General features: G+C 44.6%; 1 protein-coding gene across 1 annotated transcript in view; it reads right to left on the bottom strand.

Annotated features, from left to right (window-relative positions):
• The window catches only part of ANKRD10 (ankyrin repeat domain 10), a 39,554-nt gene extending 25,855 nt beyond the window's left edge, over nt 1-13,699 (bottom strand). Inside the window, exons 1-3 of the mRNA XM_064275224.1 lie at nt 13,296-13,699; nt 6,780-6,932; nt 770-861 (exon numbers count right to left, since the gene is read on the bottom strand). Coding sequence (XP_064131294.1) covers nt 770-861; nt 6,780-6,932; nt 13,296-13,508 — 458 coding nt within the window. The 5' untranslated portion in view covers nt 13,509-13,699. The remainder of the gene's footprint in view (nt 1-769; nt 862-6,779; nt 6,933-13,295) is intronic.
• Between the last annotated feature and the right edge of the window lie 267 nt (nt 13,700-13,966).

Genomic DNA, 13,966 nt, shown 5'->3' with positions numbered 1-13,966 from the left:
ATATAAATCTTCTATAAGAAAGTTAATACAAATGAGTTTAAAATAAATGTCTAATGCTATGGCTAGCTAAAAAAAATGCATAAAAGATCACATTTCTAAATTAATATACTTAAATATCAAGATTTTTCTATCAAGCCAAAAGTGAGCTAGTTGATCTAAAATGGGCTTAAGCAAGGATATTCTAAAATAATGCCATCAGTATCCAACACTCAACACAAGCCTGAAGTCTTTAACGTATACAGCTCCATTTGACAGAGCTTATAAACCATTAAAAGTCATAATGGGCTTCCAAAACATAACGTTCTCATGTCTTCTAACGTGAAGAAATTCAAGCTTAGAAAAGCTAAGCGTCTTTAAGAATTGTGAGTCAAAAGGGGCCTGAAAAGAAACTCTATATCCCATACAAGCCCCTCAAATTAAAACTTGGCAAAGAAGAGGTTAAAGACTAGCCCTCAGTGACACAACTAGTTGCTGGAAAAGTCACTGATTTTAGATTCGAAATCTAATCAGTTAACTATTCTCTCCGTAATATACTCTTTCTCATGACAACGAATTCTGAGGCTGAAATGAAATGAAGCCCCTTGTGCTGGTGGTTAATATGCTCCACACAACAAATTTTCTCACTAATGCCAAGGGATTTAAAAGGCAAAACTATATAACTTATATTAATAAAAAATCTTAAGACATTTTTGCTTGTTCTAAATATCGTCTTTTATCACAACATCCTTTACTACGTCTTCAGTTCAAAAGAATAAATCAAGACACTTACTCGATGTGAGCTCCGTTAGCCACAAGGGCACTTATGCAATCTAGGCTACCAGAGCGAGCCGCCTTATGAATAGGGGTTTCACCCTCATAATCCTAGAAAAACAAAAAGCAAAACACACACAAGTATTCAGATCTTATGAAATTTTAAAGTAAAGTAATTAACATGCACCAGAGAACTGATTTATCTTTGATATAAAATACGGTGACCCGAATCTGAAGTAGAATGCAAAATGGAAGAGGAGCACGTTCTCACAATTTTAGAGGTCCACCAAAACCAAAAAACCCAAACCCGCAGCCAGAGTCGATTCCAACTCACAGCGACCCTACAGGACAGGGTAGAGCTGCCCCACTGAGTTTCCAAGGAGCGGCTGGTGGATCTGAACTGCCAAGCTAATAGCCTCTGGCACAAAAAACCGTGGGCCTCTGCAGGACTGACAGCATCAGTGCTCTAGATGACGACTTAACAGTCTCATGCTGAGTCTCAGCAGAAGTGTGTTCTACAGAAAACCCAAAATAATTATCCTATGACAAGCAGGAAAAAAATTCATATCGAAATAGTAATCAAGGCCAAGAAATAGTACTTAGTATCTAATTTATGGTCTAATTTACCCATTTTCAACTACATCTACCAAAACACTAATCTGAGTCAAGACAACATGAACGCCTACCTTGAATTTTCTATCTTGAACTTGAATTAGCATAATTTAAAACAAGATTGTTGGAGGTTAAAGAGCCAACCACAAGAGCAGACGGGAAAAGAACACAAGGATCAAATATAGCAAACTTGGCGTGCAAATTCAGTAACTCGGTGCTTGCCCTATGTGACTGGCAGTTATGCCGAAGGGTTTTTAGGGAGGGTGTAGTATGATCAGATTTATGCTTTTAAGAACGAACTCTGTGGGTGAAACAGGGGCTCCACGAGATGCGGAAGAATGTGAGAAGTCACAGAAACGACTTTGGAGGCTATTATCATCTTGGGGGAAAAAAAGAATTAGGTTACATAGTATGAAGCTAAAAGACAAGTTCATGAGAAAATTCAGTAAATACGTGAGTTCTTCATCAATACGTATCAACTTACGGGAGAAAAGTTGAGGTCTTAATTCAAGTTCAAGAAAGCCACCCAAAGTAAAAAGAAGAGTGGTTCATTACTGTATAGAAAAATATAATATGAAAGCTTCGATTACCTAGAGAAGGAAGAGTGTGTGCATTTATAATAAAATAAGCTTAAGATCTAAACAGAACAATCTTATTTTGGAAGAAGAAGAAAAAAAAAAAACCAACCATGTGGCTACACAGAACCCAGATTTTTAAAAAAGCACCAACCTACCTGATCTCCCCAAAAAAGGGGTAAGGGATGAGAAGAGGTACATAATGCGGGCAGATAAAACGAAATGCTCAAAACAATAAAGGGTAGCTATTTTTGAAAAAAGATGAAGAGTTAGTTGCACTGCTTCAAGAAAATCGTGAGATATTAAGAGATGACAGAGAAAGAGCAAAGCTATCCAGCTCTTATTGCGAGTTCTACAAAGAAAACAATCTTTAGAGTAGACATGCAGAACAAATACTATTTAAAAGTGCAGCCAAGAAAGTATGCTAAGAGTAAATATCTTGCACCATGTTTACGTAACCATTGTTGGTATTAAAAAAAAAAAACAAACCTGTTGCTGTCCAGTTGATTCAGACTCTATATACTCTTCAGTAATTAATAACAGGCAGTAGAGAGGTGCCAAGAGTCTGAAGGCAGGAAAATCACTTTGACTTTTAATAAAGTAAGAAAAATTGGATTTCTACTCTAGATTCTAGAAGCCAAAGGCACCATCAAATGCCTGCAAAATTCTAGAAAAAGTCATGAAAGAAACGGTCTGCAAATACTTGCAACAAGTGCTGCCACTGAGAGTCAACAGAATTACTAAAAATAAATCACATGAAAACCAAATCCATTTCCTCTCTGGATAAACTCAGGACACTGAGACTACAGACAGTACACTGAGTTCCAGCAGCCTCATATGTTAACTTTATGGACAGCAAAGAATGTCTACATTAAACTCAGAGAAGATGAACTTAAAACAGTAAATGACATGACAAAAGATCAACAGGCTACAAGCTGGGTTAAAACTAAGATGATATTAAGAAGAAATGCTATTCCAGGTTCAAAAAAATTAAATGTGTGCACATGCACACAAACTCAACAACGTGAAAGACCTGGATCTGGCTTTATAACAATTTATATCAGAAAAATTTATTGTCTAGCTGAGGATGAGTCAACGGAGTGACGGGTAGAGCTATGATGTTTCCAGGAAATCTGTCCATTTCATCTAGATTATCTAATTTGTTGGCCTGTAACTGTTCATAAAAAAACCAAAACAAACCTTTTGCCATTAAGTCAATTCTGACTACTAGCGACCCCACAGGACAAGAGAACTGCCCCATACAGTTTCCCAGGAGCAGCTGGTGGATTCAAACCACCAACCTTTTGGTAAGCAGTCACGCTCTTAACCACTGCGCCACTAGGGTTCCGTAACTGTTCATAGTATTCTTCTAATCCTTTTTATTTCTGTGTGATCTATAGTAATGTTCCCCATATTCATATCTGATTTATTATTATCTTCTTTTTGTCAATCTAGCTGAAGAGTTTGTCAATTTTATACCCTTTCAAAGAACCAACTTTTAGTTTTGCTCGCTCTATCTATTGTTTTTCTATCCGCTATTTCATTTATCTCTGCTATTTATTTCCACTCTAGTCTTTCCATCCTTCTGCTGTCAGCTCAGTTTGCTCTTCCTTTTCTGGTTCTTCAAGGTGTAACATCAGGTTATTATTTGAAATCTTTCTTCTTTCTTAATGTAGGAGTTTACAGACATAAATTACCCTCCGGAGCACTGCCTCTGCTGCATCCCATGAGTTTTGGTATGTTGTGCTTTCATTTTTATCCATCTCTAAGTATTTTCTAATTTTCCCTGTGATTTCTTCTTTGAACCAATGGCTAAGAATATGTTAATTTCCGCATATTTCTGAGTCTTCAGTTTTCCTTGTTACTCATTTCTAGTTTCATTCCATTGTGTCTGGAGAAGATACTCCATATGATTTCAATCTTTTTACATTTACTGAAACTTATTCTGTGACCTAACATATGGTCTGTCCTGAAGAATTATCCACGTGCACTGAAGAACTTGTGCTGTGCTGTTGTTGGGTGCAGTGTTCTAGCCTGTTGGGTCAGGTTGGTTTATAATGTTATTTCAGTCCTTTATTTCCTTACTGATCCTGTCTAAAAGGTCTCTCCGTTATTAAAATGGGCATACTGAAGTACCCAGCTACTACTGTGTTGTTGTTAGGTTCTGTCAAGTCAGTTCTGACTCGTAACGACTCCACGTACAACAAAACAAAACGCTGCCCAGTCCCGCTCCATCCTCACGATCCTTGTTGTGCTTGAGCCCATTGTTCCATCCACTGTGTCAGCCTATCTCGTAGAGGGTCTTCCTCTCTTTTGCTGACCCTCCACTCTACCAAGCATGATGCCCTTCTCCAGGGACTGATACCTCCTGATTAACATGTCCAAAGTACGTGAGACGAAGTCTCGCCACGCTGGCCCCTAAGTAGCATTCTGGCTGTACTTCTTCCAAGAGGGATTTGTTTGTTCTTTTGGCAGTCCACAGTATATTCAATATTCTTCACCATAATTCAAAGGTGTCAATTCTTTGGTCTTCCTATGCATCGTCCAGCTTTCACGTGCACATGGGTTGGATGAGGTGGCTGAAAACATCATGGCTGGGGTCAGGTGCACCTTATTCCTTAAAGTAACATCTTTGCTTTTTAACACTTTAAGGAGGTCTTTTTCAACAGATCTGCCCAATGCAACACGTCGTCTGATTTCTTGACTGCGGCTTCCATAGGCGTTAACTGTGGATCCAAGTAAAATGAAATCCTTGACAACTTCAATCTTTTCTCCATTTATCATGATGTTGCTTATTGCTCCCACTGTAAGGATTTTTGTTTTCTTCATGTTGAGGTGTAAACCATACTGAAGGCTATAGTTCTTGATCTTCACCAGTAAGTGTCTCAAGTCCTCTTCACTTTTAGCAAGCAAGTGGACTATTTCTCCCTCTGATTCTGTCAATGTTTGCTGCATGCATTTTGAGACTCTGCTGTCAGGTGCATGTATTTGTAACTGTTATATCTCCTTGACGAATTAACCCTTTTATCATTCTATAATGTACTTCTTTGTCTCTTATAATGGATTTTGACTTAGTCTATTTTGTCTGATATTAATATAGTCACCCTGGCTCTCTTTCGGTTACTAAGACCTATTGTAACTTCAGTAGTCACTGAGTGTCCATAACAAGGGAGATAATAATCTAACTATATACAACACAACAAGACAATACTGAAAATTCAGACCTGAGCTCAACATGTTGAGACTTCAAGAAAAACAAACAATTACAGGAGAAAGAGGGACTAGAAGTTGGAAGACCTGCTGGAGGCTCTTGCATTGGGAAGCACTGTGCAGCCGAGGTTTCCACACCACTATCTAGAGCATCTTAGAGGAAATAGAAGGAGCAATAGCACTCCATATCCTAAACCCCCCAACACTCCTGTCTGATGAAACTGCTGGACTTGCAAAAAAGGGCTATTTTTAAAAAAGGGTTTCTATATTTTAAAAAGTCTGAAAAGTCTTAGACAATCTCTTTAGGCTTCTCTAAATTAGGTGCTATGTAACAATTTAATGGAAATTAACATACAAAATATTCTGTACTTATACCCCACATTAATACTAAATATTAATTACTGTCACTCGTGGGATTATATTTTACTGTTAAGGAAGCTGAGCAAGGGACCAAGTAAATGGCTTATCCAAGGTCAGAGATGGGAAGAGACAGTGCCTACAATCGAGCCCAAGCCTTTCAGACATCAAGCCCCGCGGTGCCCTTTGTACTAGGCCACACCTGAGTGTGACTGATGAAGGAGTAAGTGGAGGAGCGGAGAAGGCGGGACACAGGAGTAACAAACGGGGAGACAGTGCAGTACCTCGTTCAGTAACGGAATACAGCAGGTGCTCCATTTAAACCTGATTAACACCAAGCAGTGACTCTTAGGAAAGACAAATAAAAAGCAGAAAAGAGAAAATAGAGGTTCTTCTGCACACGATAGGCACTTGGTAATTATCAGCAGGAAAAGCACGTAAGAACAGGAGAAAGGGAAAAGAAAAAACAGAGGCATAAAGAGTAGCAATGACAGAGTGGCACGAGTGCCTTACACTGATCCACGGACAGGGCAGGGCCAAATCTGGGGGCTGCTCTAAGACAGGCTATCTACTAGATACTTCTATACACAGGTGCTTGTTTTAATGTAACCAAGTCCCTCAGGATCTAAACACTTACAATCTAAACATTCTTGTGCTTTTGTTTTTTCTCCGTCATGCGAAAAGGATACTGAAAACACACACTGAAGACTTTGGCACACACGTTAACGTTTGTACGCTTAATCTTAAATTCAAAGCCCTTGCACTTATTGTCCAAGAGTCACTTACTCATTCCAATTATTAAATCACACTTAACCACTCGTCTGTTATCATCATGCCCAAATGTACCTGAAACATTAACTCATTCTGATAAATCTGCTAATACTGACTTAGCCATGGAGTTGATTTAATAGCCATCCTTCAGCTAGCTTGGATGTATTTTTACAATTACCTGTAAAAAAGAAATAAATAAATAAAGCTGAGGCAGCTGTGAGCAGGGGAGTCAGAAAACCAGAGCACCAGGCCAGACCCCTTCAATTACCAGCTATGACCTTAGGCAAACCACCCTGGGTCACATCGGATTACAGTAAATCAAATATGGGAAAGTACTGGATATAAAGAAAGCATTTATATGTAAAAAGACTATTACTCACAAATAATTCAATAAATGCAAATTCCAGTTAACCCACAGGTAAAGCTATCAGACTCTAATTAAGGCCTTAAAACTCAATACTGTGTAACTGTAACTGAAAAACAAAGTCCATGGACGCTCATTACCTGTTTGTTTATGTTGGCTCCTGCTTGAATCAACCAGAGGAGGCACTGTGGATGTCCTCCAAAAGCAGCGATGTGGGCCGGCGTCTGGGCGTACCTCGTGGTGGAGACATTGAGAGTGGCTCCAGCTCTCACCAGCTCGATTAAGCATTCCAACTTTAAAAGCAGCAGGAATAGGATGAAAAGCACACATAAATGTCAGCATACCATTAAATACGACATAAGTCATCTAAACTCCATAATGATAATAAATGTCATTTTTGTTACAAATTTTTTCTTTGTAATCAAGGGAACAAAGTAAGCCACATTCCAGTCATGCAAATTCTTAAAAACATTTAAAAGAACACTTCTCCTTGTCTTTATTTAAAAAAAAAAAAAAAATTGGTACACAGGACTAGAAAAAATTAAAAAAGAATTGATTTTACACAGATTTAAATATTTTGTTTTTCTTACAATTGAAAACTTTACAAGTCAAAACCAGAAATGATTAGACTTCATTATTCAAAGACTTCTAGCAAAAAGTCTAATCCTGCATCCCACTTTGGAGAGTGGTGTCTGAGGTCTTAAACACTAGCAAGCAGCCATCTAAGATGCATCAATTGATCTTAACGCCCCTGGAGCAAAGGAGAATGAAGAACACCAAAGACACAAGGTAATTATGAGCCCAGGAGACAGAAAGGACCACATAAATCAGAGAATACATCAGCCTGAGACCAGAAGAACTAGATGGTGCCCGGCTACAACCAATGACTGCCCTGACAGGGAACACAACAGAGAACCCCTGAGGGAGCACGAGAGCAGTGGGATGCAGACCCCAAATTCTCATAAAAAGACCAGGCTTAACGGTCTGACTGAGACTAGAAGGACCCCAGTGGTCATGGCCCCCAGACCTTCTGTTGGCCCAGGACAGGAACCATTCCCAAAGCCAACTCTTCAGACAGGGACTGGAATGGACAATAGAAAAACATGCTGGTGAAGAATGAGTTTCTTGGGTCAAGCAGACACTAGAGACTATGTTGGCATCTCCTGCCTGGAGGGGAGATGAGAGGGCAGAGGGGGTCAGAAGCTGGTGGAATGGACGTGAAAATAGAGAGTGGAGGAAAGGAGTGGGCTGTCTCATCAGGTGGAGAGCAATTCGGAGTATAAAACAAGGTGGATATAAATTTTTGTATACGACTGACTTGATTCGTAAACTTTCATTTAAAGCACACACAAAAAAAAGTTTAAAAACCTGGATTTGCCACTTCTAAAGAATAAACTTTTCATAGCTCAAGATTGTTTTACATGCTCTACACAAATATACTCTGCACAACTTTATACAATCCAACATTCTATGAATACTCCATTGAGGCCTATTCTCTTCAAGCTGTACAGGAGAGAAAGGCCAACAGCACAGCTAAGCTCTGTACCTGCGAGGTGACAAAGTACAGACCAGTGAGCTGAAACTTTAGAGTCAGGCAGGCATTACGCTAGCTCCTGGGTTTTATCAAGTGTCTACCACATGCCAAGCACTGTGCCAGAAGGGTTGGGTGTCCTCAGAGACCTACACCATTCTTTTCAGTTTGTTCTCTGATCCAGGACTGCCCCGCTTTCCCCTCACCGATCCCAAGGCAGAGTCAGTGAAAAGGCTACTACCCCGACTATAAGCAATCCTCTTCCAGGGCGGGACCTCCAACGAACAATAAACAAACTGACACTTCAGTCTCACTCCAAATCTGTGTCTACCTCTTTCAGCAATTTAAACCTTTCCTTGCAAAGAAGAGATCACTTCAATGAAGACTTTTGGGAGACGAACTCTGCTAGGCAATTGCGAGTATACAGATAATTAAAGCATGCTCTGTCTCCAAGCAACTTAAGTCTGGTAAACACACAACCTCTGTGTATTTTTGTATTCGTACACTGCCTTTATTTCCTGAGGGGGGGAGGAAGAAGTGATGATCCTAGTGATAGATGAACAGGTCTCAAACACAACAAAAATGAAGCAACAAGGGAAATCATCTGGTGTGCCGAAAGTGATTCATCTTTGATGTCAAGTGAAAGCTTACTGTACATAAACCTGTCACCTATATAGTTGTTTAGGAAATTGCATTTGGAATTCTGGAAAGATACTGTTCAACGTATCTTTTAAAAGTAAGGTGTAATTAGAGACCTTAAATAATGGTTAGTCCTCGTCACCTATATAGTTGTTTAGGAAATTGCATTTGGAATTCTGGAAAGATACTGTTCAACATATCTTTTAAAAGTAAGGTGTAATTAGAGACTTTAAATAATGGTTAGTCCTCTGGGATCAATAAGCCTTTTAAGAGGCTAGGTAACTTTCTGGACAATCGGCATATTTCTAGAAATGCCTGCATGAAAGCTAGGAACAGTCTGTAATACGCTAAGTGCCTAGTTAGCCTTCAGCATGAGCAGCTGAAGACAGTGCAAGTTTTAATGTGTGTAAACTGGTTAGCCTTCAGCAGGAGCAACTGAGAACAGTGCAGTTTAAATGTGTGTAAACTAGTTAGCCTTCAGCACAAGCAGCCGAGAACAGTGCAGGTTTAAATGTGTGTAAACTAGTTGGCCTTCAGCATGAGCAGCCTACAGGAGTGATTCTCAGCCAGTGAAGGGAGGGTCAAAAACAGCAATCTGATTCTCAACCAGGGAAGGGGAGCCTTTTCAAGAAAACCATCCTGTTAGAAGTGTCTTCTTTCTAAAAACGTAGAGATACAAAAGACGTTGAGAACTCATGTTTTCAAAGTGCCCTAAACTTTACTATAAGAATAAATGAGGGCAAGCTGCATTGTCAAGGACTATAAAGCCTCAGGTTACTGCCCTTGGACGTTAATGTTCAAAGGTGGAGGGAGAAGAGTTCTTTTACTTTTGTTTTTAAGTGATGACCTTCTCACGGGCACTGTATGCTGTCACAACACAACTCAGACACTTGGTGCCGTAGATCTGAAACCCTCCGGCTGATTAACTTGCTTTTCCCTCCCTCACTCAAAATTCTCTTTCATTTCTCCCACTAAAGAAAATCTCTGACTTCTCCATCTCTTGAAGTAAACAAGAAACTGTCTCATAAAAGATAAAGTGAATGCAGCACCAGGAAGAGCACTGTAAGCCACAAATTCATCAGCCGGCAACAAAAGCACTAAAATACGTAGGTCTATTGGAGCCCTGGAAACCCTGGTGGCATTGTGGTTAAGTGCTACGGCTGCTAACCAAAGGGTCGGCAGTTCGAATCCGCCAGGCGCTCCTTGGAAACTCTATGGGGCAGTTCTACTCTGTCTTCTAGGGTCGCTATGAGTCGGAACCAACTCGACGGCACTGGGTTTGGTTTTTTTTGTTTACTGGAGCCCTGCTGGTGCAGTGGTTAAGTGTTTGGCTGCTAACCAAAAGGCTGGCAGTTTGAATCCAGCAGGTGCCCCCTGGAAGCACTATGGGGCAGGTCTCCTCTGGTCTACAGTGTCGCTGTGAGTCATCGACTCGACGGCAATGTGTTTGATTTGAAGGGACAATAACCTATTACACATTATCCTAGACGTTGCTTTTTCTGAATATCCATTTATTTCAACCCAACCACATCTAAGATGGAAAAAACTTATAAATGTCCTCAATTTTGGCAAAAAAAAAAAAAAAAAAAAACCTCATCATTAAAAGTCACTTTTTGCAAAAATACAAAGTGCTTGTCAGTTTAAGAGGAGAAAGGGACCCATCTGCAGTCAATAACCCAATGTGACTTTGTAACTGAGGACAGTGTTACCCAATCTTTTAAAAATGTAAAGTAGCATCCTTATTTTTTCCCAAACTTTCATATTTAAAAAAACAACATAAAGGCTCTACAAGATAATTCTAATTCAATACCCTTGTACAGTAATTCATATACAAGATAAGTACAACCATCACTAACCTTATTACAAGATAAAAGTCTTATGAACATACACACTATATTTTGCACCACTCCCTAAAACCATTTAAAAAGTGTTACTATTCATCCTACATATCTGACCAGTGACTTTCCAATTTAATCAGGTCAATTATTCCATAACCATGATCATCTTTTACCTTCAACTAAAAATTAAAAACATTTCTGAGCTGAAGTGGTAAGGAAAGTAGGTTAGTTGTGCGCCCTAGGTTTTTTATGTACATTATCTCCTTTAGGGCAAGGTCAAGAGATGTCATAAAGTCTGCACGTTTTGTTAGTTTGAAACTGACTGAACTAAGTGTTAGAGCCAAGGTTAATGATTAAAAACACTGGTGTGATGTTTGCTCTTAAGAGTCACGCATAAAATGTGACGAGAAGAAATAGTTCCAAAAGCTCCAAGAAGATCTATGAATTTGGGGTTGACTTCAAATATATAAAACATGCACAGATCAATCCTTTATGCCTAGAAGTTCCTGAAGTCGTTAACTGTACGGACCGGACAGTGTGGTTATCAACTCCTACCTATTAAGAAATGTTAAAATACACTACATGTTAAAATATACCACCTACTATAGTAGTGTATTTCCTTTGGTGTGTATGTATCATCTTACTCTAGAATGTTTTATGTCGGAAAAAAATTTTTTTTTCTAAATCTCATTCTTTGAAATCTATTGCATCTTTTCCGAGGTACTTTCCAAAGGGGCAATCTGATGAAATTTGCAGGTAGTTTCCAGGTAAATAGGGTCCAAAACTAAATATGATTAAGCATACCATAAACAAGCTTCAAGTTAAAAAAAAAAAAAAGTCAGCTTAAGTATTTTCCACACAAGAATGAAGGGGGAAGGAGGCCAAATTTAGCAGCAGCATCCCAGGGGTCATTCGCTCCAAGTTTTTTATGTCCAGGAAGAGGCCACTATTATTGTCACACAGACTACTGCAGAGTTTCCTTAAACATAAGTTCACATTTATAAACGCGGCTGTCTCTGAGTGACTTCCTGGGAGTCCTCCCGGACACCTTGGTGTGTCGCTTGCACAGTGCGTCACCCACACAGCCATGACCCACAGTGTGTCACCTACACAGCATGTCACCTGCACAGCCATCACCCGCACAGCGCATCACCCACACAGCATGTCACCCGCACAGCTGTCACCCACACAATGGTATCACCCACACAGCCATCATCCACAGCATGTCACCCACACAACGTATCACCCACACGGCGTGTCACCCACACAGCCGTCATCCACACGGCGTGTCACCCACACAGCGCGTCCATTAATTGCCAGGAGAGCCCCATTAGTCATAGCGGTAGGTACACCCATCCCTCTTCTGTAAACTTTAACATCTTAGAAACAAAACATTCCCAAAAGGAACCTTTAACTCCTAACTCCAATTCGGAAAACCAGTATTCTCTAAGTCCAATAAGAAAGTCGGCGTTTCTAAGATCTAAAGCAAGCTGGAATCACTTAGCCCCCACGTCCCGGTATGACAGCCTGAGACGCCTAACATCTTCGTTGTTATGAATACATAACAGGGACCCGGGTCCCGGAGAGCCCTCCGTGGGGAAGCGGGGTCCCGGGGCGCCCTCCGTGGAGAAAGCGGGGACCCGAAGAGCCCTCCGTGGGGGAAGCGGGGGCCGCAGGGGACAGGCTCCGGGCGACCCTCGCCAAGCGCCCGGGATCCTCCCTAAGCGGCCGTGAAGGAATATCTCGGCTCCTTCAGGCCAAACACCTCCCGACAGGCGGAAGCGGTTTCCCCCAAGTACTGAGGCCTCCACCCCGTCTCCCCCCAGGGACAGCCAGGCCCAGACAGAGGCTGGCCCTAACCCAGCCGGGGACGATCGCGCCCCGGGCTCAGAACTCGCCGGCGCCCCAGGTCCGGATGGGCCCCGAGCCCGCCGGTGCCGGAGGTCCGGATGGGCCCCGAGCCCGAGGTCCGGATGAACCCCATGCCCGCCGGCGCCCGAGGTCCGGATGGGCCCGGTGCCCGCCGGCGCCGGAATTCCGGATGAGCCCCGAGCCCGCCGGTGCCGGAGGTCCGGATGGGCCCGGAGCCCGAGGCCCGGATGAACCCCATGCCCGCCGGCGCCCGAGGTCCGGATGGGCCCGGTGCCCGCCGGCGCCGGAATTCCGGATGAGCCCCGAGCCCGCCGGTGCCGGAGGTCCGGATGAGCCCCGAGCCCGAGGTCCGGATGGGCCCGGAGCCCGCCGGTGCCGGGGTTCCGGATGGGCCCGGAGCCCGAGGCCCGGATGAACCCCACGCCCGCCGGCGCCCGAGGTCCGGATGGGCCCGGTGCCCGCCGGCGCCGGAATTCCGGATGAGCCCCGAGCCCGCCGGCGCCGGAGTTCCGGAGGGACCCAGCGCTTCCTCCGGGGAACGCGCCCCGTTTGAACCTGGCTCCTCCCAACACCCCCGTCGACCCCGCCAGCGCCCCCGGCCCCGCCCGAGCCGCCGCTCCAGGGCCCGGGACGCCGAGCACGCAGGCGACGTCCCCGCCCCTCGGCGACCGGCCGGCCCGCGTTCCGGCCCGGCCCGACCCCTCTCCGGAGCCGGGGCCCGGGAGCCGCCAAGATGGCGCCTTAAAGCGACAGTGCCCCCGCCCGCGCCCACCCACCTTGCCGAAGTGCGCGGCCCAGTGCACCGGCGTCCAGCCGTAGAAGGAGTCCTCGGCGGCCAGCTGGGCGCGGGGCGCCTGCCGGAGCAGCGCGCAGAGGGCGGCCCGGTCCCCGTCGCGGCAGGCGCGGTGCAGCGGGAAGCGCAGCGACAGCAGCTCCTCGCTGGAGAAGCCCGCCTCCGTCCCCGGTCCCGTTCCCGCCGCCGCCGACATGATCCTCCACCAGCAAGCGCGCCGCTGAGCAGGAAGCCGGCGCCGCCCCGGCACGGACTGGGGCTGGTCGCCCGCCGGAGAGGCAGCGGGGCTGAGGAGCGGAGGCGCCGAGCAGGGATCCAAGAGGCCGCCGCGGCCTGAAGACAAAGGATACGAGAACCGCGCCGCTGCTCCGTCCCACAGGCCGCCGCGCCGAGAGCGCACTGAGAGGGCGGGGCGGGCGGCGCGGAACACGGAGCGCCGGGGCGGGGCAGGGGGCGGGGCAGGGGCGGCCGGGGGCGGGGCCTAGGACAGCCGGGACACGCGGGCCGGGGCTGGAGCTGCCGGGGGCGGGGCCTGGAGCTGCCGGGGGCGGGGCCTGGAGCGGCCGGGGGCGGGGCCGGGAACCCCAGGGAGCGCGGAGAGCGGGGCCTGGGGCGGCCGGGGGCGGGGCCGGGAACCCCAGGGAGCGCGGAGAG

The sequence above is a fragment of the Loxodonta africana genome, chromosome 23 (assembly GCF_030014295.1).
Source record: "Loxodonta africana isolate mLoxAfr1 chromosome 23, mLoxAfr1.hap2, whole genome shotgun sequence".
Lineage (NCBI taxonomy): Eukaryota > Metazoa > Chordata > Mammalia > Proboscidea > Elephantidae > Loxodonta > Loxodonta africana.
The sequence above is the reverse complement of the archived record's forward strand: the minus strand, read 5'-3'. Positions and strand labels throughout refer to the sequence as shown.